We start from the raw sequence: 25,324 nt of genomic DNA on the forward strand, positions 1-25,324 counted from the left end.
GAAACTTTGAAGAAAAGAAAAAGAAGAAAACCCACCATGTTCAGGGTCGTGGAAAAGTTCTCTATTGAGGGCGATAAAATGAGACTGTCCCCCCAAAAAAAGGAAAAGTACCAGATGTGTTTTATAGTTTCCTTTATATAGTTTTTGCATACGTTTGTTTTAAGATATTCCAAGATTGGGGCGGCGCCTGTGGCTCAAGGAGTAGGGTGCCAGTCCCATATGCCGGAGGTGGCGGGTTCAAACCTAGCCCCAGCCAAAAACCACAAAAAAAAAAAAGATATTCCAAGGTTGGTGGGTTTCTTGTTTATTGTTCGTGGCTATTGTGTGAATGTGATTTGTTTTTCTTTTCTATTTTTTTTAAGCAATTTTTTTTTTGTTTTTTTGCAGTTTTTGCCTAGGGCTGGGTTTGAACCCGTGACCTCCGGCATATGGGGCCCGAGCCCTACTCCTTTGAGCCACAGGCACCGCCCTTTTTTTGAGACACAGTTTCACTCAGTCGCCCTAGGGTAGAATGCCGTGGCATCGTAGTTCACAGTGACCTCAAACTCTTGGGCTCAAGTGATTCTCTTGCCTCAGGCTCCCCAGCAGCTGGGATTTACAGGCACCCCTCACAATGCTATTTTTTTGTTTTTAGAGACAGGATCTTGCTCTTGCTCAGGCTGGTCTTGAACTCCTGAGCTCAGGCAGTCCATGCACCTCAGCCTCCCAGTGTGCTAGGACTACAGGCGTGATCCACCTGCACCCCAGCCTCTCTTACTGTTGGTTACTTTTTCTTTGGTATACAATCCTATCATTTACAAAGAACAATAGTTTTACCTCTTCCTTTCTAGTTTTTAATATCTCTGATTCTTATATCTTGCATACTTGCTTTGGCTAGAAGCTCTAGCCCAGTATAAATAACAACAGAGTGTGGTGGCACCTGTAGCTCAAGCAGCTAAGGCACCAGCCACATACACCAGAGCTGGCAGGTTCAAATCCAGCCTGGGCCTGCCAAACAACAATGACAATTACAACCAAAAAATAGCTGAGTGTTGTGGCAGGCACCTGTAGTCCCAGCTACTTGGAAGGCTGAGGCAAGAGAATCGCTTAAACCCAAGAGTTTGAGGTTGCTGTGAGCTGCAACATCTCAGCACTCTACCCAGGGCAATAGCTTGAGGCTCTGTCTCAAAATAATAATAATAATAGAGTGAGAAGACACTCTTGTTTTTTCTGGCTTTAGTGGGAATGCTTTTAGTGTTTTTGGTTTGAATTAAGTACATTATATCATGTTGAGGAAGTATACATCTATTCTTATTTCTTCTTCAAGAATGGTTTAGAATTTTGGGGGATGTTGTTGTTGTTGTTTTTGAGACTGAGTTTCAGTCTGTAGCCCTGGGTAGAGTGCGCTGGTGTCATAGCTCACAGCAACTTCAACCTTTTGGGCTTGAACAATCAATCCTCTTGCCTCACCTCCTGAATAGCTGAGATTACAGGCGCCTGCCTCCACATCCAGCTAGTTTTTCTTTTCTTTTCTTTTCTTTTTTTTTTTGTAGAGACAGAGTCTCACTTTACTGCTCTCGGTAGAGTGCCATTCGCGTCACACGGTCACAGCAACCTCCAGCTCTTGGGCTTATGTGATTCTCTTGCCTCAGCCTCCTGAGCAGCTGGGACTACAGGCGCCCGCCACAACACCCGGCTATTTTTTTGTTGTTGCAGTTCGGCCTGGGCTGGGTTTGAACCCGCCACTCTCGGTATATGGGGCCTGCGCCCTACTCACTGAGCCACAGGCGCCGCCCTCTTTTTTTTTTTTTTTTTGCAGTTTTTTGGCCAGGGCTGGGTTTGAACCCGCCACCTAGAACATATGGGGGCCGGTGCCCTACTCCATTGAGCCACAGGCACCGCCCACGTTTTTCTATTTTTAGTAGAGATAGGGTCTCACTCTTGCTCAAGCTGCTCTCATACTCCTGAGTTCAAGCAGTCTACCCATTTCAGCCTAGGATTATAGGTTGAGCCACTCAGCCCGGCTGGCTTAGAATTTTATTAAAGGTCAGTTCCATGTTTATGGATTTCTTTTCTCCCTTGATAATATTTATATGTTGAATTATATTGAGAGGCTTTCTACTAGTAATCTTTGAATTTGGAATAACCTTCACATTATTCCTTAGTATGATATTGGATTCTGTTTGTTAAGATTTTATATGAATTCATAAGTGAAGCTGGTTTATGATTCATTAGCCTTTTCAATGTTTAAAATAATCAGGCGTCCTCAAACTTTTTAAACAGGGGGCCAATTCACTGTCCCTCAGACCGTTGGAGGGCCGGACTATAGTTTAAAAAAAAAAACAACTGTGAACAAATATCACTGCACATACCTTATTTTGAAGTAAAAAAAAACAAAACGCGAACAAATACAATCACACCACCTCATGTGGCCCGCGGGCCGCAGTTTCAGGACCCCTGTAATCAATAGTATCCTCGTTTCATATAAAGAATATAAAAGCATTTTTTTCCTGCTCTGCAAAAAGCAGCCATTGGAATTATCTGGCTGTAACAGTTTCATAAATTTTTCTTTTTCTTTTTTTTTTTTGTAGAGACAGAGTCTCACTTTATGGCCCTCGGTAGAGTGCTGTGGCCTCACACAGCTCACAGCAACCTCCAACTCCTGGGCTTAAGCGATTCTCCTGCCTCAGCCTCCCGAGTAGCTGGGACTACAGGCACCCACCACAACGCCCAGCTATTTTTTGGTTGCAGTTTGGCCGGGGCCGGGTTTGAACCCGCCACCCACGGTATATGGGGCCGGCGCCTTACCGACTGAGCCACAGGCGCCGCCCTCTTTTTCTTTTTTTTTAAATTTTGTTTTCAATTTCAGCTGGCTTTCACTCATCTTAGTATGAAGGGGTTTGTTTGTTTTGTTATTTTTTTTTTCTTTCTTTCTTTAGCGATTCTCTTGCCCTTTGCCTCCCAAATAGCTGGGACTACAGGCACCTGCCACAACGCCTGGCTTTTTTTTTTTTTTTTTTTTTGGTAGAGACAGGGTCTCACCTGGCTCACTGTGGCTCATGCTGGTCTTGAACCTCTGAGCTCAGGCAATCCACCTGCCTCGGCCTCCCACAGCACTAGGACTACAAGTCTGAGCCCCCATGCCTGGCCTAATAAATTTTTCTTAAGAAAACGGGCTGGGGACGGCTCCTGTGGTTCAAAGGAGTAGGGCGCTGACCCCATATGCCAGAAGGAAAGGGTTCAAACCCAGCCCTGGCCAAAAACTGCAAAAAAAAAGAAAAGAAAAGAAAACTGGGGCTGAGGTTTTTTTTTAGGGGGAGCGGGGGGAGACTAGCTCATTGATAATTTTTCTTTCTTTTTTTTTTTCTTGAGACAAAATCTCACTTTTTCGCCGTCAGTAGGGTTCCATGGTGTCACAATTCACAGCAACCTCCAACTCCTGGGCTTAAGCGATTCTCTTGCCTCAGCCTCCGGAGTAGCTGGGACTACAGGCGCCCGCCACAACGCCCAGCTATCTTTTGGTTGCAGTTTGGCCGGGGCCGGGTTTGAACCCACCACCCTCGGCATATGGGGCCGGCGCCCTGCCCACTGAGCCACAGGCACCGCCCTTACTGATTTTTTTTTTAAACAGAGTCTCACTTTGTCGCCCTCAGTAGAATGCTATGGCATCACAGCTCACAGCAACCTCCAACTCTTGGGCTTAGACAGTTCTTTTGCCTCAGCCTCCAGAGTAGTTGGGACAGGTGCCCGCCAAAGGTCCAGCTATTTTTGTTACAGTTTGGCCGGGGCTGGGTTCAAACCCGCCACCCTTGGTATATGGGGCCAGTGCCCTATTCACTGAGCCACAGGCACCGCCCCTTTCTAGTGATTTCTAACTTAAGTACATGGTGGTCACATGGTTCAGATAATACAGATTATCTGAAACTTATGGAGACTTTATTACAATACCTTGTCACTTTTTATAAATATTTAATTTGTGCAGAACATGTATTATTGGGTGTAATTATGTACATTTGTTCATTAGATCAGGCTTGTGATTTGTATTGTTTATATGTTCTATATCCTGAATTTTTTTGTCAGTCTGGTGTCTCTAATTTAGATGTGTTTGCCAATTTCACACTGTAGTTCCCTCAATTTTTGCCTAATGTATTTTTAAGCTGTTATTAGGTGCATATAGTTTAGAATCGTGTCATTCTCCTGGCTAATAAAAAATATGTATTATTGGCTCGGCGCCTTTCATTGCTCAGTGGTTAGGGCACCAGCCACATACACCAGGGTTGGCAGGTTCAAACCCGGCCTATGCCTGCTAAACAACAATGACAACTATAAGAAAAAAATAGCCAGGCATTGTGGCAGGCACCTGGAGTCCCAGCTACTTGGCAGGCTGAGGCAAGAGAATTGCTTATGCCCAAGAGTTTGAGGTTGCTGTGAGCTGTGATGCAACAGCATTCTACCAAGGGCAACATAGCAACACTCTGTCTCAACATATATATATATGTGTATATATATATATAATATATATATGTATATGTATTATTCTGTAGTTATTACCTTTTTATCTGCAGGGCAGTTCTGACACTGCCTGGAATTAAGGGCAGTCTCCACAGGTTTAAGGACTCAGTCCTTCACAAGACTGTTCTCACTTCAGACACCAGCTACAAGCTCAGGGCTTCTATTGCCCTTACTCCTAACTGGCTACAAATTCAAGAGATCTCACCATCCCCTCAGTTTTAATAATTTGTTAGAATGACTTAGAGAAATCAGAAATGTGCTATATTTATGGCTACAGTTTTATTTTAAGTTTAATAGCATACAAATCAGGACCAGCCAAAAGAAGAGTCACATACAGCAAGGTTTTGCAAAGTTTCTAAGTCCTTTCCCTGTGGAGTCAGAACACATCAGCCTTCTGGCACATAGATTTGTAGTAATACACACAGAACAGTCTTAGCCAGGAGAGCTCAGTACACTTGAGCATTCAGTGTGCAAAATTTTACTGGGGGTACATTTCAAAATGAAACTGGGGTTTCATTATGTAGGCATGATTGAGTGAATCACTGGGCATGCAACTGAACTCAATCCCCAGCTTCCTCCCCCTCACAGAGGGTCAGGCTGATACCACGTGGCTCAGTGTCCAACTTTTTTTTTAAATTGAGACAGTCACTTTGTTGCCCTCAGTAGAGTGCTGTCCTGTCACAGCTCACAGCAACCTCAAACTCTTGGGCTCAAGCAATCCAGTTGATAGAATCCCATTACCGACCTGCCCAGGTAGAACTAGCCCGTCCAGGAAGGATGGAGTGCATTTCCCAGTCATCCAACTTCCTAAAAATCACAAGGTTGGTTTCTGGTATTGCCAGCTCCCCAGCTCCCATTCTGAGTCATCTCATTAGCAAAAACTAGAAGCCCACCTTTAATCACCTTTTTTTTTTTTTTCCTTTTTGAGACAGAGTTTTACTCTGTTGCCCTGGATAAAATGCCATGGCATCATAGCTCACAGCAACCCCAAACTCTTCAGCTCAAGCAATCCTGTTGATATAATCAGACTACTGACCCGCCCAGGTAGAACTAGCCGGTCCAGGAAGGATGGAGTGCATGTCCCTCCCAGGAAATAGTGAATGGACCCATCCCTACCTCTCGGACCCTTTCCTACCCACCTGCCCAGGTAGAACTGACCCAACCAGGAAGGACTGAGTGTATGTCCATTCCAGGAAATAGTGAATGGACCAATCCCTTTCTGTGTGACTCTTTAAAATCCCTATCCACCATAGCCCACTTGAGAATTTCTTCCGGGTCAGAAATTTCACCCTGCCTGCGCCCAGGTGGGATAAAAGCCACATTGATCACACAGACCCGGGACTCCATTTTCCTTTTGTCTCGTGCCTCAGAATACTCTTTCATCTTTAGGCCTGGAACCTCTCACCTGTTACCTCAGCCTCCTGAGTAGCTGGGACAACCGGAACCTGTCACAATGCCCAGCTAGTTTTGCTATTTTTAGTAGAGATGGGGTCTTGCTCTTGCTCAGGCTGGCCGTGAACTCCTGAGCTCAAACAATCCACTCGCCTTCTCCCAGAGTACTAGGATTACAGGACTGAGCCACTTTTCCTCACCTTTTCTGTCTAAGCTAAAAGCTATGGTCCAGGGCCCACTGTGGATAATAATACCCCCATCACTTGGAAAATAGCAAGGATTTGAAGACTCCTTCCCAGAACCTGGAAAAAATTGGCCAACAACCAAATTTTCTTTCTTCCTTTTTTTTTTTTGGCGACAGAGTCTCATTTTATCACCCTTGGTAGAGTGCTGTGGCGTCAGAGCTCACAGCAACCTCAAACTCTTGGGCTCAAGCAATTGTTTTGTCTCAGCCTCCTGAGTAGCTGGGACTACAGGCGCCTACCACAATGCCTGCTTATTTTTTGTTGCAGTTTGGCCAGGGCCGGGTTCAAACCCTCCACCCTCAGTATTTGGGACTGGTGCCCTACTCACTGAGCCACAGATGCCGCACCCAACTAATTTTTTTTAGGGTCGGGGTTTCAGTCTAGCTCAGCCTGGTCTCAAACCTGTGAGCCCAGGCAATATACCCACCTAGGCCTCCTGGAGTGCTAGGATTCAAATTTCCTATTACATAACAATATCTAAAGGTATTTACCTTCATGACTGATGTTAATATTTTTATTTTGGTTAGTATTTGCCTGAGGTATGTCCCTGTGTGTACAGAACTATTCCTGTTTTACAGTTTTCTTTGCTTGTCAGTGTCTTCCATACTTAACTTCCCGTTAGCATCCTTTTCCTCTTCCTGAAGTTCATCACTGGGAAGTTTCTTTTTTTTTTGGCCAGGGCTAGGTTTGAACCCACCACCTCTGGTATATGGGGCCGGGTCCTACCCCTTTGAGCCACAGGCACTGCCCCATTGGGAAGTTTCTTTACAGAGTTTGCTGGTAGTGAACCACTACCCAGAGCTGGTCAAATTTGAGGCCTGAGGGCAGTCTCCTCCCTACCACCAAGTCTCCCTGAGACTCCCAACACCACCTACAGGGAGTTAGGGTCCAAATACAAAATCAGAAGAATCCACACAAGAGCACTCTCATTTCTGACACAGTTGGCATCAACTTTGTGGGGGGCAGGGGATGTCCCAAAACCATGCCTTGGGTTTTGTGTTTGTTTTTGTTATTTTGGGGGTTTTTTTGTTGTTGTTGTTGAGACAGTTTCACTATGCCGCCCTTGGTAGAGTGCTGTAGCATCACAGCTCACAGCAACCTCAAACTCTTGGGCTTAAATGATTCTCTTGCCTCAGCCTCCCATGTAGCTGGGACTACAGGCACCCACCACCACACCTGGCTATTTTGTTGTTGTAGTTGTCATTGTTTGGCAGGCCCAGGCCAGGTTCGAACCTGCCAGCTCCAATGTATGTGGCTGGTGCCCTAGACACTGAGCTACAGGCACCAAGCCTTTTCTTTTTTTTTTTTTTTGAGAGTCTCAAGCTGTCATCCTGGGTAGACTGCCATGGCGTCACAGCTCACAGCAACCTCAAATCTTGGGCTTAAGTGATTCTTTTGCCTCAGTCTCCCAAGTAGCTGGGACTATGGTTGCCTGCCACATGCCCAGCTATTTTTTGGTTGTAGTTGTCATTGTTGTTTGGCAGGCCCAGGCTGGATTCAAACAGGCCAGCTCCAGTATATGTGGCTAGCACCCTAGCTGCTGAGCTACAGGTGCCGAACCCACACTAAGGTTTGGTGACGACTAAAATAACTCACAGAGGGCGGCGCCTGTGGCTCAGCGGGTAGTGCGTCGGCCCCATATGCCGAGGGTGGCAGGTTCAAACCCAGCCCCGGCCAAACTGCAACAAAAAAATAGCGGGGCGTTGTGGCGGGCGCCTGTAGTCCCAGCTACTTGGGAGGCTGAGTCAAGAGAATCGCCTAAGCCCAAGGATTTGGAGGTTGCTGTGAGCTGTGTGATGCCACGGCACTCTACCGAGGGCGAAAAGGTGAGACTCTGTCTCTACAAAAAAAAAAAAAAAGGAAAATAATTCACAGAACTCACTGGAGGCTATTATAACATGGTTACTGTTTCTACAGAGAAAGGATACAGATTGGCACCAGCCAAAGAAAGAGACTCAGGGCAGAGTCTGGGAGGCCTCCAGGGCAAGAAGCTTGGTTTGTCCTCCACATGTGTTACCCTCCCAGCACAATGTGTGACAAAGGATACATGCAGTATTACCAGTCAGGAAAGCTCACCCAAGCGTCAATGTCCAGACTTTGTATTGGGATTTTGTTATGTAGGCATTATTGATGAACTGATTGCCCATATGGCTGACCTCAGCCTCCAGGTCAATTGATAACCATACAAGTCCCCATCCTATACCACTTATTGGCCTTTCTGATATAACCAGATGCCCTCCGCCTCAACATTGTTGGGTGTGGCTGGCTCCCCTTTAACATCCAGTTTGACTAGAGCCTTTCTCCTAGCCTAAACAAACACACTCCTATCAGATATGACCTAGATTACCTCCCAGATGCTGAAGACAAAGGCCAGACCCCCCTTCATGCAAAGCCAAATGTTTTTATTTTTGAGACAGAACCTCAAGCTGTTGCCCTGGGTAGAGTGCTGTGACATCACAGCTCACAGCAACTTCCAACTCCTGGGCTCAAGCGATTCTTCTGCCTCCACCTCCCAAGTAGCTGGGACTACAGGTGCCCACCACAACACCTGGCTATTTTTTGGTTGCAGCCGTCATTGTTGTTTGGCAGGCCCGGGCTGGATGTGAACCCACCAACTCAGGTGTATGTGGCTGGCGCCTTAGCCGCTTGAGCCACAGGTGCCAAGCCAAGGCCAAATGTTTTAACTATGTGACTACTAAAACTACGTTTGTCAGAAAAATGCCTTTATTTCTCTGTGATCCTTGAAAGATGGTTTTACTGAATTTGTAATTATAAACTGACAGTCATTTTCTCTCAAACTTTGAAAAGATTTTCCTCTATCTTCTGGTTTCCATTGGTAATATTGAGAACTCACCAAAAAGCCCAATTGTTTCCTCTTTTTTTTTTTTATTTTTTTTGTAGAGACAGTTTCACTTTATTGCCCTCGGTAGAGTGCCATGGCATCACACAGCTCACAGCAACCTCCAACTCCTGGGCTTAGGCGATTCTCCTGCCTCAGCCTCCCGAGTAGCTGGGACTACAGGCGCCCGCCACAACGCCCGGCTATTTTTTTGTTGAAGTTTGGCCGGGGCTGGGTTTGAACCCGCCACCCTCGGCATATGGGGCCGGCGCCCTGCTCACTGAGCCACAGGCGCCGCCCTGTTTCCTTTTCTAATAGACTTTATTTTTTATTTTATTATATTTATTTATTTATTTGAGACAGAGTCTCATTTTGTCTCCCTCAGTAGAGTGCTGTGGTGTCAGAGTTTACAGCAACCTCAAACTCTTGGGCTCAAGGGATTCTCTTGCCTCAGCCTCCCAAGTAGCTGGGACTGCAGGCACCCACCACAGTGCCCGGCTCTTTTTAGATATGGAGTCTTACTCTTGCTCAGACTGGTCTTGAACCCATGAGCCTAAGCAGTCCACCTCTGCCTCAGGCCTCTCAGAATATTAGGATCATAGGCCTGAGCCACCATGCCCGGAAACTTTATTTTTTATAACAGTTTTAGGTTCACAACAAAATAGAGCAGAAGGTACAGAGATTTCCCATATGCCCCCTACCCCCACACATGGATAGCCTACGCCATAATCAACATCCCACCCCAGGCTGGGTTTAGTGGCTCACACCTATAATCCCACCACTTTGGGAGGCTAAGGCGGGAGGATCCCTTGAGCTCAGGGCTGTTAGACCAGACTGACCAAGAGTGAGACCCTGTCTCTATTAAAAATAGAAAAATTAGCTGGGCATTGTGGTGGGTGCCTGTAGTCCCAGTCACTGGAGAGGCTAAGGCAGAAGGATCATTCCAACCTAGGAGTTTGATGTTGCTGTGAAGTAGGCTTACACCAGGGCACTCTAGCCTGGGCAACAGAGTGAGACTCAAAAAAAAAAAAAAATTTTTTTTTTAAGTGGGTTCTGGAGGGTAGTGAGTTTGAAATGCTAATGGTTTGGTACTGGCCACAGTCCCTGTTTCTCAACCTGGAAAAATGCCAATAAGATGGGCCGTTTTCAAAATTCATCCTGAACCAGGGCATGGGAAATGAAGAAGCCACAAAAGAAACAAACTGGCCTTGACAGCAAGAGGAATTGAAACCAGACTACCAGGAGCAACAGGATTAGCCTTATACTACATATTCCCCCTCCCACTCACCCCCAGGGCCAGAATGTCAAAGACACTGATACTGGGAGCACTGTAGCAGGCGACTTTCACCAATCTTAGCAGTGAGTATGGAGACAGGAGACACAACTGGACCAGACACAGGGAGGCAGGCTCTGTGTATTTCCCTCTTCAATGCTCCCTGCTCCCCACCATACCCCAGTCCCAGCCACCATCAGAAAAGGACCTGACGTGGCAACATTTCAGCCCTTCTCGTCATCCCACTGAGGCTCCTGAGATGGGAGAGAAGAAAGAAAAACATTTAAAACATTGCTATAACAATAACAATGGCAACTCCATAAAACATAACAGTGTTTATATAGCATTTACTATTGTAGGGTTCACTATGGATTACAATGTACACATTAAGCACACTCCCTCCACAGGGCCTTTGCACTTGCTGCTTCCAGTATCTGGAATACTGTTCCCCAAATGGCCACATAGTCCAATCCCTCACTTCTTTCAAGTGTTCAGATACCACCTTCTCGATGATGTCTTCCCTGCACACTCTCAGCACTCCCCTCTCCTTTTCCCTGCTTTATTTTTCTTCTTAGCAGTATCAGCTTCTAAAATGCCTTCTATTCACCCGTGTCTGATTCCCCTACTAGAACATCAGCCCTACTAAGCAGGGGGGTGTGTCTGTTTTGTTTATTTCTGTATCCCCAGGGCCCAGAACAGCATCCAGCACATAGTAGCTACTCAGCAAATACCTGTTGTACATTAAAACAAACAAACAAAAAAAAATCAGGGCGGCCCCTGTGGCTCAGTGAGTAGGGCGCCGGCCACATATGCCGAGGGTGGTGGGTTCAAACCCAGCCCCGGCCAAACAGCAACCAAAAAATAGCCGGGCGTTGTGGCGGGCGCCTGTACTCCCAGCTGCTCGGAAGGCTGAGGCAAGAGAATCGCGTAAGCCCAAGAGTTAGAGGTTGCTGTGAGCCGTGTGACGCCACAGCACTCTACCCGAGGGCGGTACAGTGAGACACTATCTCTATGAAAGAAAAAAAAAAAAAATCAATGAGGTAATCCGGCGGCACCTGTGGCTGGCTCAACGGAGTAGGGCGCCGGCCCCATATGCCAGAGGTGGCGGGTTCCAACCCAGGCCCGGCCAAAAATCGCAAATAAAAAAAAAAATAAGCTATTATAATCTCTGCTTTACAGAGAAGGAAACTGAAGCACAGAGACGGGAATGGCTCAAGATGGCTCAGCGAGAGAGCATACATCCCCTTGGATGGGACTCAGTGATTGGTTCCCATCAGGACATGTGATCAAATCTAGGCCAATGATAACCTTTTGCAGGATTTATGCCACCAGGAGGAGGAGCCTGGCTGAGAATAAAACTACCCCAGGAAAAAAAGCAGAACTCAAAGGAAAAATCAGACTCTTAATGGCAACCTTTTAATGCCTGGATGCAGCCATTCCTGAAGCCAACCACATTATACACTTGATGTTATTCTCATGTGTTAATATTATTTTGTCTAAAGCCAGTGAGAGCTAAGTTTTCTATTGCAATCGAAACAGTCCTGACTTTTTCCAATAACAACAGTGGGCACTTACAAAATACTGCCTTTGGTAAGCCCTTACCTCACATCAAACCTCATTCCACTTCAGGCTGGCCTGGCTGATAGATCCAGGATTTCAACATCAGTTTCTATGACCCTTGAACCTGCATGTGTAACCACAACCCTATTCTCCATATTAGCAGATGTGAGAAACTCCTCTCTCAGTTTGGCTGCTATAAAAGTAGACTTACTAAGTCTACACGCCCAGCACATAACATAGCAGGGATTAAAAAAAATCCTATTTATAATTCTTTAAGAACTGTTTTAGAACCTGTGAACCTTGCCAGGATCCTGATTCTACAAACCAACTATTAAAAGATATTTGTGAGGGGGCAGCACCTGTGGCTCAGTCGGTAGGGCGCCAGCCCCATATACCGAGGGTGGTGGGTTCAAGCCCAGCCCCGCCAAACTGCAACCAAAAAATAGCCGGGCGTGGGCGGCGCCTGTGGCTCAGCGAGTAGGGCGCCGGCCCCATATGCCGAGGGTGGCGGGTTCAAACCCAGCCCCGGTCAAAACTGCAACAACAACAAAAAAAAAAGCCGGGTGTTGTGGCGGGCGCCTATAGTCCCAGCTACTCGGGAGGCTGAGGCAAGAGAATCACTTAAGCCCAGGAGTTGGAGGTTGCTGTGAGCTGTGTGAGGCCACGGCACTCTACCGAGGGCCATAAAGTGAGACTCTGTCTCTACAAAAAAAAAAAAAAAAAAGATATTTGTGAGGCCAGGCACGGTGACTCACACCTGTATTCCTAGCATTCTGGGAGGCTGAGGCAAAAGGATCCTTTGGGCTCAGGAATTTGAGACCAGCCCAGGCAAGTGAGACCCCCATCTCTACTAAAGATAGCTGGGCCCCTGTCATACCAGCTACTCAGGAGGCTGAGGCAGGAGGATTTTTTGAACCCAGGAGTTTGAGACCAGCCTGGACAAGACAGCAAGGTCCTGTCTCTATAAAAAAAATAAAAAATTAACCAGGCATATTGGCAGTTGCCTATAGTCCCAGCTACTCAGGAAGCTGAGGCAGGAGGATTGCTTGAGCCCTGAGTTGGAGGCTGTAGTGAACTATGATTGCACCCATGAATAGCCAATACACTCCCGCCAGGGCAACATAACCAGACCCTGTCTCAAAAATTAATCAATGAAAAATGAAAATTAGGGTGGCGCCTGTTGCTCAGTGAGTAGGACGCCGGCCCCATATGCCAAGGGTGGTGGGTTCAGGCCCAGCCCCGGCCAAACTGCAACAGAAAAATAGCCGGGCATTGTGGCGGGCGCCTGTAGTCCCAGCTGCTCGGGAGGCTGAGGCAAGAGAATCGCGTAAGCCCAAGAGTTAGAGGTTGCTGTGAGCTGTGTGACGCCACGGCACTCTACCTGAGGGTGGTAGAGTGACACTCTGTCTCTACAAAAAAAAAAAAGAAAAATGAAAATTATAGCTTCCACTTATATTAAATTGTAGAAAAGGCAAACCAATCTATAGTGACAAAAAGCAGATCATCCATGGCTTGGGAAGGGACAGAGAGTGGGAGAAATTGCGAAAGTTTCTTAGGAAACTTATGGTGGATGTGTTCACTATTTTGATTTTGGTGCTGGTTTCACAGGTACATTCATATGTCAAATCTCATCAACTTGTCCACTTTGAACACACACTGTTGGCTTTTTTTTTGGCCGGGGCTAGGTTTGAACCTGCCACCTCCGGCATATAGGACTGGCGCCCTACTCCTTGAGCCACAGGCGCCGCCCCTGAACACACACTGTTTCTTTTTTTTTCACTTGTCTCTCCTGGGTAGAGTGCCATGGCATCATAGCCCACAGAACCTCAAACTCTTGGGCTTGAACAATGCTCTTGCCTTAGCCTCCCAAGTTGCTACAGATGCCTACCACGACAACTGGCTAATTTTTCTATTTTAGTAGCAATGGGGTATTGCTCTTGCTCAGGCTGGTCTTTAACTCCTGAGCTCAAGCAATCCGCCAGTCTCAGCCTCCTAGAGTGCTGGGATTACAGATGTGAGCCACGATGCCTGGCCATATATTGTTTTTTATATATCATTTATACTTCAATATAGTTCAAAATAAATGTAAAATACATATCTATGCAGTATATGCAACAGATGAAATATAAAAACCAGAAGCAGGTTGCAAATGTGTATATAGTATAAACATCTCTAAAAATCCGGTATCAGTGGTAAATAAATTATTGTGCATACACTTTAATACTTTAAACGACATTACCAGCAGAACTAACTGCCCTCGTGGACCCTGTGTTCTATATCTGCAATCTACAGCAATAGATACTAGCCACATGTGGCTACCGTGCACTTGAATGTGGCTAGTAAATGTATCTAAAGAATAGATTTTTATTTTTTTTTTGTAGAGACAGAGTCTCACTTTATGGCCCTCGGTAGAGTGCTGTGGCCTCACACAGCTCACAGCAACCTCCAACTCCTGGGCTTAAGCGATTCTCTTGCCTCAGCCTCCCGAGCAGCTGGGACTACAGGCACCCACCACAACGCCCGGCTATTTTTTGGTTGCAGTTTGGCCGGGGCCGGGTTTGAACCCGTCACCCTCGGCATATGGGGCCGGTGCCCTCCCGACTGAGCCACAGGCGCTGCCCTAAAGAATCGATTTTTAATATATTTAATTTTAATTAATTAATTAATTAATTAATTAATGTGTGTGTGTGTATGTGTGTGTGTGGTTTTTGGCCTGGGCTTGGTTTGAACCCGCCGCCTTCAGCATAGGGGACCAGCACCCTACCCCTTTGAGCCACAGGCACCACCCTAATTAATTTATTAATAATTTATAATTTATAAGCCACTTGCTACTATTGACTAACATTTTACAATAAAAAGCTAAAAAAAAATTGCAATCAAGGTGCGGGTTGGCCTCAGTGCCTGTAGCTCAGTGGTTAGGGAGCCAGCCACATATACTGAGGCTGGCAGGTTCGAACCCAGCCCAGGCCTACTAAACAGTGACAACTACAAAAAAAAAAAAAAAAAAGCCAGACGTTGTGGCGGGCACCTGTAGTCCCAGTCCCAACTACTTGGGAGGCTGAGGCAAGAGAATAACTTAAGCCCAAGAGTTTGAGGTTGCTGTGAGCTGCGATGCCACAGCGCTCTACTTAGGGTGACATAGTGAGACTCTGTCTCAAATTAAAAAAAAAAAGGTGTGAGTTGGGCACAATAAGTAAATAAATACAAATTTTAAGCTGGGTAAAGTGGCTCACACCTGTAATCCTAGAATTCTGGGGGGCCAAGGCAGGTGGATTGCTTGAGTTCATGGGTTCAAGACCAGCCTGAGCAAGAGGGAGACCTGTCTCTAAAATATAGCTGGGCGGGCAGCTCCTGTGGCTCAGTGAGTAGGGCACCGGCCCCATATACCAAGGGTGGCAGTTTCAAACCCGGCCCCAGCCAAACTGCAACAAAAAATGGCCAGGCGTTGTGGTGGGTACCTGTAATCCCAGCTACTCAGGAGGCTAAGGCAAGAGAATCGCCTAAGCCCAAGAGCTGGAGGTTGCTGTAAGCTGTGATGCCATGGCACTCTACCAGAATGAGAATCTGTCTCTAAAAATAAATAAATAAATAAAATAAAAATAAAAGATAGCTGGGCATTGCAGTGGGCTCCTGTAATCCCAGCTACATGGGAGGCTGAGGCAAGAGGATCACTTGACCCCAAGAGTTTGAGGTTGCTGTGAGCTAAAAGGCCTTGGCACCAGAATGACAGTGAGACTGTGTCTCAAAAAAAAAAAAAAAAAAAAAAGGCAGCTCAGTGGGTAGGGCACTGGCCATGTACACCAAGGCTGGCAGGTTTGAACCCAGTCCTGGCCAGCTAAAACAACAACAACTGCAACAACAACAAAAAAACTGGGCATTGTGGCAGGCACCTGTAATCCCAGCTACTTGGGAGGCTGAGGCAAGAGAATCGCTTAAACCCAAGAGTTTGAAGTTGCTGCGAGCTGTGATGCCACAGCACTCTACCAGGGGCAACACAGTAAGACTCTGTCTCAAAAAAAATAAATAAAGGGTGGTGCCTGTGGCTCAAAGGAGTAGGGCGCTGGCCCTATTTATTTCCTGACCTGAGTCATCTCATGGAGTCCTCTCAAAACCCCATTTTACAGATGAGGAAACTGGAGGCTCAGAAAGGGATGTAGGTGATTGGTCATTTTTTTATAACTGTGAGGACTGGCTAAGCTACAGTGGGGTCTAAGACACGCTCTGCCCAGCCCCCATCCCTCCCACTGCGCTCTGGAAGCTCCCCGCTCACCTCCAGCTCCACCATTCACCTGCTGCCTCTTCTTGATCTCCTCATCAATAATGTTCACAATTTTCTGCAGCCTGATCTCGTCCACAAAGCCATCACCATTCTGGGCATAGCAAAGAGGACAATCATGCCAACCCCCCAGGCCCTACCACCCCCCTCCCTTCCTCCCTGCCACTACCCTTGCTCAGAATCACCTTCTTGGAATGGACCAATTTCCCGTCCACAAACACTTCAAATTCCCCTGTAGCCTGGGCAGCTCTGCCCTCCTCCTGGGGAGGGAAGGTTGCATGGGAGATGCTGAGAACTCCCTTCTAAATTCCTTGGGGAATTCAGAACTCTGACCCACAGCCCCGACCCCCTCCCCCGCCCCTACAGGCTACCAGTACACTTACGAAGAGCAGACGATTTGGAAAGTGGTGCTCCAGAGTCTTTCTCAACAGAATGTACTGGGGGAAGGAGATGGGGTCATGCGGTCACAGGATTATGAGCTCACAGGGAAGGGGACACAGGAACTCATGTGTTTATGCCCCATACTCCCCACACCTCCAAAGCCAAAGCTACTCACCTGAAGGCCATAGCTTCAGAGGCCACTGGAGGCCGAGGACAGGAGGAGGGAGGCAGAGAGAGACCAGGACAGTCATTGCATCAGTATCTCCCAAGCCCAGGGTGACCTTATGGACACTGAGTCAGATCATGTCCCTCCCTGGCTCAGAGTCCTTCAGTAGCATCACCTTACTTGGGAAAAACCTATAGTCCTTCCCAAGGCCCACATGCTACCAGGGTATCTGCCCCCTCATCCCCATGTCTCAATCTCTTCCCACTCCCCCCACTTTATGCACCCTCCTCCAACCAGAGACCTCCTAGCTCCTCTTCTAACACCCCCCAGACACACCCTGCCTCAGGGCCTTTGCACTGGCAGTTCTCTCTGCAAAATGCTTTTCCTGTCCCCACACAGCTCCTTCTCTCCCCTCCTTCAAGTCTTTGCTCATATATCAGCTTCTCAGCGAGGCCATCCTGACCACCCCAACTACAGTTGCAACTCCCAAGACGTCTTTTATCCACAGGACTGATCACCTCCCCACATAAGAGATCATTTTCTATGTGTTATATCATTGTGTATCACCTGCCCCTTCCCACCAGCATGTTAGTACCACAAGGACAGGGATCTCTGTCTCGTTCACTGCCATGTCCCTGGTGCCAAGAACAGGGCCAGGAATATGGTGGGTGCTTAAGAAGTAGTTGTTGAATGAATGAATGAATGAATGAATCCATGGAGTCAGAGGAAGAGCTAGAAAGGAGAGATGGGGAGAAAAAGAGAAGGGAGATGAGGGAACCAAGATAGAGAGAAGGAGAAAGAGATACACATATAACCCAGAGAAGGGAAAAGAGAGTGAGGAGGGAGGAAAGACCAGAGTGAGAGAGATGGCTGACTGAGATGGGAAAGGGGGAAAGTGAGTCAGGAAAGATCAGGGCAGAGAGGCTTCCAGGGCAGGAGAGAGGCCTGGGGATTAGAGAGAACTAAGCCCCCATCATACTGGCCGAATTCAGCCCCAGGTCTCAGAGAGGTCAAGAAAGATTATTACTATTACTGTTGTTACTTTTGCAGGTGACCAAAGAGAAGCTCTGCTCTGGGTCCACAAATGAGAACTCTGGCCTTTGCACTTGCTGCTGCCACTACTTTGTTACCTTGACCACCTTCCCCCAGTCTCCTTAGCCCCTTTTTCTTCTCCTACTTCTCCTCCTCCCTTCCTCCCTCCCTCCTCTTCTTCTTCCTGAATGAGAAGTGAGAGTTCAAGCACCAGAAGGGCTGCCCTTGACCACCCAGTCTAAAGATCCCACCCTCCTCCTCCCTCCCTGGGAGCTCATCTCCCTTCACAGAAGGTAGCTGACTACAGGCCTGTATCCCAGCACGCCATCCCTTGAACAGGTCCGGCACGCGACCGCAGGGCACTCAGAAATGAATGAGTGAATGAATGAATGAGAGAGGATGAATGAAACGCAGAGCAGAGCAGAAATTTGAACCCAGGTCACTCCACCCCCAAAGAGAACAAGGGGGGCGGCGCCTGTGGCTCAGCGGGTAGGGCGCCGGTCCCATATGCCGGAGGTGGTGGGTTCAAACCCAGCCCCGGCCAAAAAAAAAAGAGAACAAGGGATGGAATCAACTTTCCAACTCCTGGGTGCTGTCTGACTTCCTCCCCTGATCCTATAGCAGGTCCAGACCCTGACCTACCCCGCCCAGCCTTTTCCCCATGGAGAGGTTGGGAGCAGCCCCTTACCAGTAGACCACTCGAATCAAGATTTTGTTGTCCATTTGAAAGTTCTCACTGGTGGAGGCTGTTTCGGTTGAAATCGGTAAGGCGAAGTCCGAGGGGATGGGGATAAGAGGGGGGAGGTGCTTCAATTTAGAGGCCGATGGGTTGGCCTTCTGGATGGTCTCTAGGATGAGCTCCGGGGTATCAGGGCGGAACGGAATGATCGCAGGAACCGGCTCTTGGATGGGCCTGGCTGATAGTCTGACATCTCTTAGTCTTGGCGCTGGAGCAGGATCCTCGTTAGGCGATGGAGGCGACTCCAAAGCAGGTTCCCAGGGCGGATACAAAAGTAGGGCGGGGTTCGGGTGGGATTCTGTGGCAGAGACCTCGGCGACTACCCGGGCTTGGTCCGGGGTCGGGGCAGGGGTCAGGGACGGGGCTCGGGCCGGAGCTGGAGACCAGGCCGGGGCTGGGGCCTGGGTTGGAGCAGGGGCGGAGGCCGGCGGCGAGACCCGGACTGGGGCCTGGGATGGAGACCAGGCCGGGGCTGAGGCCGGTGGTGGGATCCGGATTGGGGCTGGGACGTAGGCCGGGGGTGGGACCCGGACTGGGGCCTGGGCTGGAGACCAGGCGGGGGCCGAGGCCGGGGGCGGGACCCGGGCTGGGGCGGGGGCCGAGGCCAGGGGTGGGACCCGGACTGGGGCCTGGGCTGGAAACCAGGCCGGGGCTGGGGCCGGGTTTGGAGCAGGGGCAGAGGCCGGGGGCGGGACCCGGGCTGGGGCCTGGGCTGGAGACCAGGCGGGGGCCGAGGCCGGGGACGGGACCCGGGTTGGGGCGGGGGCCGAGGCCGGGTGCCGGACCCGGGCTGGGGCCTGGGCTGGAGACCAGGCGGGGGCCGAGGCCGGGGACGGGACCCGGACTGGAGCCTGGGCTGGAGACCAGGCCGGGGCTGGAGCCCGGGGTGGAGCAGGGGCGGAGGCCGGGGGCGGGACCCGGACTGGAGCCTGGGCTGGAGACCAGGCCGGGGCTGGGGCCCGGGTTGGAGCAGGAGCGGAGGCCGGGGGCGGGACCCGGACTGGGGCCTGGGCTGGAGACCAGGCGGAGACTGGGACCCTGGTTGGGACGGGGGCCGAGGCCGGTGGTGGGACCCGGACTGGGGCCGGGGCTGGGGACCACGCCGGGTTCAGGGCCGGGGTTGGGATTGGAGCTGAGGCCGGGGATGGGACCCGGCCTGGGGCCTGGGCTGGAGACCAGGCTGGGGTCGAGGTCCGGGCCGGGGTTGGTGCGGGGAATTGGGCTGGGGGTGGGACCCGGACCGGAGTCGAGGCTTGGACCGGAGTCAGGTTCCGGATTCGAGGCTGGACCGGGGTCGTGGTCTGAGCCTGGGTTGGACTCTGGGCCGGGGTTGCAGCCCGGACCGGAGTTGAGGTCCGGGCCGAGGAGGGGGCAGGGGCCCGCGCCTGGTTATTCATGGGGGTTAGGTGGGACCCGATAACCCGTGTTGGGGGTCCCGCCCCTCCCTCCTTCCTAGGACACCCAGAGCACCTCCCGCACCAGGATTCTAAAATGGGGCGACTACAAGGGGGCACTGTTACACAGTGTTCCACTCGGGGCGGAGGTTCTATAGCTCTGAGCCGGGAGATGGGGCGTGACCGGTAGATCTCTTGGAATAATTTCCACCCTCCTTAACTACCATCACCAGAGCAAGAAACACGGAGATTGGGCTCGGCGCCAGTAGCTCAGCGGTTAGGGCGCCGGCCACATACACCTAGGCTGGCGGTTCGAACCCAGGCTTGGGACTCCCAAACAACAATGACAACTACGACAACAACAACAAAAATAGGAGTAGGGCGCCCGCCCCATATACCAGGGGTGGCAGGTTCAAGCCCCGCCTTGGCCAAAAACTGCAAAAAAAAGAAAAAAAAAATAGCCGGGCGGTGTGCTGGGGCGCCTGTAGTCCCAGCTACTCGGGAGGCTGAGGCATGAGAATCACTTAAGCCCAAGAGTTGGAGGTTGTGTGAGCTGTGACACCACAGCACTCTACCTAGGGCTACATAGTGAGACTGTCTCAAAAAAAAAGGACGCAGATTGCCCTGTGGCTGTAGTATACCTTTATTGAGTTTTAAGGAAATGACAGTGCGGGAAGACAGGGCCCTGGAGTGAGGGGCAGCGGCCATTCTTTTCTTGAGTGTGTGTGTCAGTCTCACTTTGTTGCCCCTTGTAGAGTGTCGTCTCACAGCAACCTCAAGCTCTTGGGCTCAAGTGATTCTCTTGTCTTAGCCTCCCAAGTAGCTGGGACTACAGGCGCCCCCCACAATGCCTGGCAATTTTTTTTTTTTGCAGTTTTTGGCGGGGGCTGGGTTTGAACCTGCCACCTCCGGCATATGGGGCTGGCGCCCTACTCCGTTGAGCCACAGGCGCCGCCCACCTGGCTAATTTTTTTTAGAGTCGAGGATCTCACTCTAGATCTGGTGTCTAACAGTGAGTTCAGACAATCCACCTCAGCCTCCCACAGTGCTAGGATTACAGGCGTGAGCCACTGCACCCAGCCTTTTTTTTTTTTTAATTGAGGTAGTTTCACTCTTTTGCCCTGGGTAGAGTGCTGTGTCATCATAGTTCACAGCAACCTCAAACTCTTGGGCTCAAGCAATCCTCCTGCCTCAGCCTCCCAAGTGGCTGGGACTATAGGGGCCCAGCACCACACCTAGCTACCCTGTTTCCCTGAAAATAAGACAGTGTCTTATATTAAGGTGTGCTCCCAAAGATGCACTAGGTCTTATTATTTTCAGGGGATGTCTTATCTTTCCTGTGAGTAAGTCTTATTTTCAGGGAAACAGGGTATTTATCTATTTTTAGTAGAAACAGGGTCTCTCTCTTGCTCAGGCTGGTCTTGAAGTCCTGAGCTCAAGAAATCCTCCTGCCTCTGCCTCCCACAGTGCTAGGATTACAGGCATGAGCCATAGTGCCTGGCCCATTCACCAATGGTCTTTTTTTTTTTAACCAATGGCCTTCTTAATCATGTAAAGACACTTGGACTCCATCCTGAGGCCTGGGGAGTCATGGAAGGGATTTTTAGTTAACACTCTGGGCAGTAAAGGATAAACCTTACCTAAAAAGGCTGGGTGCCTGTAGCTCAGCGGCTAGGGCACCAGCCACATACACCAGAGCTAGCAAATTCGAACAGGGCCTGCCAAACAACAAGGACAACTGTAACCAAAAAATAGCCGGGTGTTGTGGCGGGCGCCTGTAGTCCCAGCTACTTGGGAGGCTGAGGCAAGAGAATCGCTTAAGCCCAAGAGTTTGAGGTTGCTGTGAACTGTGACACCACGGAACTCTACCGAGGGTGACATAGTGAGACTCAAAAAAACCTGCCTAATGAGAGGTCTAGCCAGCCTTTGTCCTTGGCTCCTGAGCAGTAATCTCTAAGCCCTTGGAATGTCCTTGCTGAAGAGTATCTTTGGTTTACCTGGAGTTTATGTGGAGGAAGTGTTGAGCCACACCAGATAGTCTATGCTAACAATGTGATTTGTGGTGGGGACTTTGGGCCACACAGTGTCAGCTCACCCTGCTATCAGACACATGGGCAGTCAACTATGTTGACTTAACTGAGCCCCAATAAAAACTCTAGACCGGGGCGGCACCTGTGGCTCAAGGAGTGGGGCGCTGGTCCCATATGCCTGAGGTGGCGGGTTCAAGCCTAGCCCCGGCCAAAAAGAAAAAAAACCTCTAGACCCAGGTGCACTTTCCTTGTTGGCAATACTCATGTACATTACCACAGAGTTGCTGGGAAAAGTCAGTGCTGTCCATGACTCCACCAGGAGAGGACACCCAGAAGCATATACTGAGAATGTGCCTGGACCCTCTCCCCTTGGCTGATTTTTTATTTCCTGAGAAATAAAAATGTCACCCTGGATAGAGTGTCATGGCATCACACCTCTCAGCAACCTCCAACTCTTGGGCTTAAGCAATTCTCTTGCCTCAGCCTCCCAAGTACCTGGGACTACAGGTGCCCGCTACAACGCCCGGCTATTTTTTGTTGTTGTTGTTTAGCTGACCTGGGCTACCTTGGCTGATCTTAATCTTCATCCCCCTCCTGTAATACACCATGCCATGAGCTAACAGCTTTGAGTTCTGTGGGTACTTCTAGGGAATTATTGACCTGAGAGGCTGGGGGCAGTGGTTCACACCTGTAATCCTAGCACTCTGGGATGCCGAGGCAAGAGGATTGCTTGAGCTTAGGACTTCAAGACCAGCCTGAGCAAGAGTGACTCCATCTCTACTAAAAATAGAAAAACTAGCAGGGCATTGTGGCAGGTGCTTGTCATCCCAGCTACTCGGGAGGCTGAGGCAAGAAGATCTCTTGAACCCCAGACTATGAGATTGCTGTGAGCTATGTGTGATACCACGGCACTCAGCCTAGGGTGATAGGATGAGACTCTGTCTCAAAAAAAATAATAATGCTGCCAGGAACATTTGTATGCATGTCTTTGTATGTACATATCTTTTTCTCTTGAGATACCTAGGACCAGAATTACTGGGTCATATAATATCTGTTTAATTTTTTAAGAAGCTGACAAACTGTTTTTCAAAGTGGCTTCACCATTTTATATTCCCACCAGCTGGGTATGAGGGTTCCCATTTTCCACATCCTTGCCAACGTTTGTTACTGCCATTTGTTTGGGTGTATTTTTTTTTTTCTTTTTTGAGACAGAATCTTGCTCTGTCACCTGGGCTAAAGTGTCGTGGTATCAGCCTAGCTAACAGCAACCTCAAACTCCTGGACTCAAGCAATCCTCCCACCTCAGCCTCCCAGAGTGCTAGTATTATAGGCGTGAACCACCACATCTGCCCAGTTACCGTCATTTTGATTTTAGTCATTCTGTGAAGTGGCTATGAAGCGATATGCTAATTATTTCTTGAAGAAACCAATTTTTGTTGTTCTTTAGCACTGGGCTCTAACGAGGCTGGGCTCCAACCCACCAGCCCCAGTGCATATGACCGGTGCCCTAACCACTGAGTTTTCCAGCCAGAAACCAATTTTTTATCCCATAGAGTTCCCATAGTCTGGAGTGTTCATCCCTGGTATTTTTTTTTTTTTTTGTAGAGACAGAGTCTCACTTTACCTACTTTGGTAGAGTGCCATGATGTCACAGGACTCACAGCAACCTCCAGCTCTTGGGCTTCCAGGATTCTCCTGCCTCCGCCTCCAGAGCAGCTGGGACTACAGGCGCCCTTCACAACGCCGGGCTATTTTTTTGTTGCAGTTTGGGCGGGGCGGGTTTGAACCCGCCACCCTCAGTATATGGGGCCGGTGCCCTACCCACTGAGCCACAGGCGCCACCCATCCCTGGTGTTTTTTAACATGTCCTTTTATCTCCCGAATTTCCTATATCTCAGTATGAGATTGAACCACCTTTTTACCTGAGTAGATCTCAGCAGACTTCCCCGAGGCATAACAGAATCAATCTGCTATTCCAAGTGCTACCTATGAGAAGTTTTGTCTGGTGATATTAGAGAGGACATTGTGAGGTATTCCCAAAAAATATATGCACATGAGGACATGTGGGGAGTTAAATACAACAAAGGCGTGCACAGTGAAAAGAGTCTTCTCAGAAATTCTTGAATGTGCTGTGGGAATGAAGGCAGAGGCATCTTTCAATACTTGGTGACACTGGTAGCTTTGCCCTGTGACCAGGCAATCTCTCTTCTGGTTACATATCTCTGGCAGACTCTATTCTGTTCAAAATATTCATTGTCCCTCCCTGACAGAGGATTATAGTACTGCCCCACTGACATCAGGCTTAGCTATGAGACTTGCTTTAGCCAATGAAATGTGAGCAGTTTTGGGCGGTGCCTGTGGCTCAGTGAGTAGAGCACCAGCCCCATATACCCAGGGTGGCGGGTTCAAACCCAGCCCCGGCCAAACTGTAACAAAAAAATAGCCAGGCGTTGTGGTGGGCGCCTGTAGTCCCAGCTGCTCGGGAGGCTGAGGCAAGAGAATCGCGTAAGCCCAAGAGTTAGAGGTTGCTGTGAGCCGTGTGACGCCACGGCACTCTATGGAGGGCGGTACAGTGAGACTCTGTCTCTACAAAAAAAAAAAAAAGAAATGTGAGTAGTTTTGTTTTCTTGTTGTTTTCTCATTCCCTCTGTTGCCAAGTTAAGCGCTGGCTTCACCTAGCTCACAGCCACCTCAAACTCCTGGGTTCAAACAATACTCCTGCCTCAGCCTCCTGAGTAGTTGGAACTATAGGCATGCATCACCCCACCCAGGTAAGTTTTCCATTTGTGGGAACTCAGCTGGCCTCAAGCTCCTGAGCTCAAGTGATCCTTCTGCGTTGGACTCCCAGAGTGCTAGGATTACAGGCGTGGGCACCATGCCCAGCCAGAGCAGAAGTTTTCAGAATGTCAGCACATGATTCACTGTTCTCCCCTCTTCCATAGAGCCCGGCAACATTCCAGATAGGAGCTGCTCTGTCAGTCTCAGCCCTGGAGGAAAAGCAACAGGGAGCAGAGCCTGGTGGCCTGGAGGTGTGCCATGAACAAGAAGTAAACCTGTGTTTTTGTAAGCCACTAAGATTTGAGTAAGGGTCATTTGTTATTGCAGTGAAACCTAACTGTCTCAGCTTGGGCTGCTATAACCAAATGCCAGGCCAGGTATAGTAGCTTATGCTTGTAATCCTAGCTCTCTGGAAGGCTGAGGTGGGCAGATTGCTGAGGCTCAGGACTTTGAGACCAGCCTGAGCAAGAGCAAGACCCCATCTCTACTAAAAACAGAAAAACAAGGCGGCGCCTGTGGCTCAGTCGGTAAGGCGCCGGCCCCATATACCGAGGGTGGCGGGTTCAAACCCTGCCCCGGCCGAACTGCAACAAAGAAATAGCCGGGCGTTGTGGCGGACGCCTGTAGTCCCAGCTACTTGGGAGGCTGAGGCAAGAGTCGCTTCAGCCCAGGAGTTGGAGGTTGCTGTGAGCTGTGTGATGCCACGGCACTCTACCAAGGGCCATAAA

General features: G+C 49.2%; 1 protein-coding gene across 8 annotated transcripts; it reads right to left on the minus strand.

Moving 5' to 3' along the window:
• Window positions 1-9,273: 9,273 nt before the first annotated feature.
• Window positions 9,274-23,511, minus strand: SELENOV (selenoprotein V). Of its 8 annotated transcripts, XM_053604821.1 has the most exons (6): window positions 18,344-23,511; window positions 16,633-16,657; window positions 16,460-16,513; window positions 16,262-16,336; window positions 16,071-16,170; window positions 9,274-10,494 (listed from the first exon to the last, which is right to left on the minus strand). In XM_053604821.1, exons 1-6 carry the CDS (start codon window positions 19,789-19,791, stop codon window positions 10,478-10,480), a joined length of 1,719 nt encoding a protein of 572 aa, XP_053460796.1. In that variant the 5' UTR covers window positions 19,792-23,511; the 3' UTR covers window positions 9,274-10,477. The 8 variants fall into 8 exon arrangements, 4 of the variants coding, with proteins under 4 accessions (XP_053460796.1, XP_053460797.1, XP_053460799.1 ...); XM_053604822.1 differs by lacking the exon at window positions 16,262-16,336; XM_053604824.1 differs by lacking the exons at window positions 16,262-16,336; window positions 16,460-16,513.
• Between the last annotated feature and the right edge of the window lie 1,813 nt (window positions 23,512-25,324).

Source organism: Nycticebus coucang, chromosome 10, assembly GCF_027406575.1.
Source record: "Nycticebus coucang isolate mNycCou1 chromosome 10, mNycCou1.pri, whole genome shotgun sequence".
Classification (NCBI taxonomy): domain Eukaryota; kingdom Metazoa; phylum Chordata; class Mammalia; order Primates; family Lorisidae; genus Nycticebus; species Nycticebus coucang.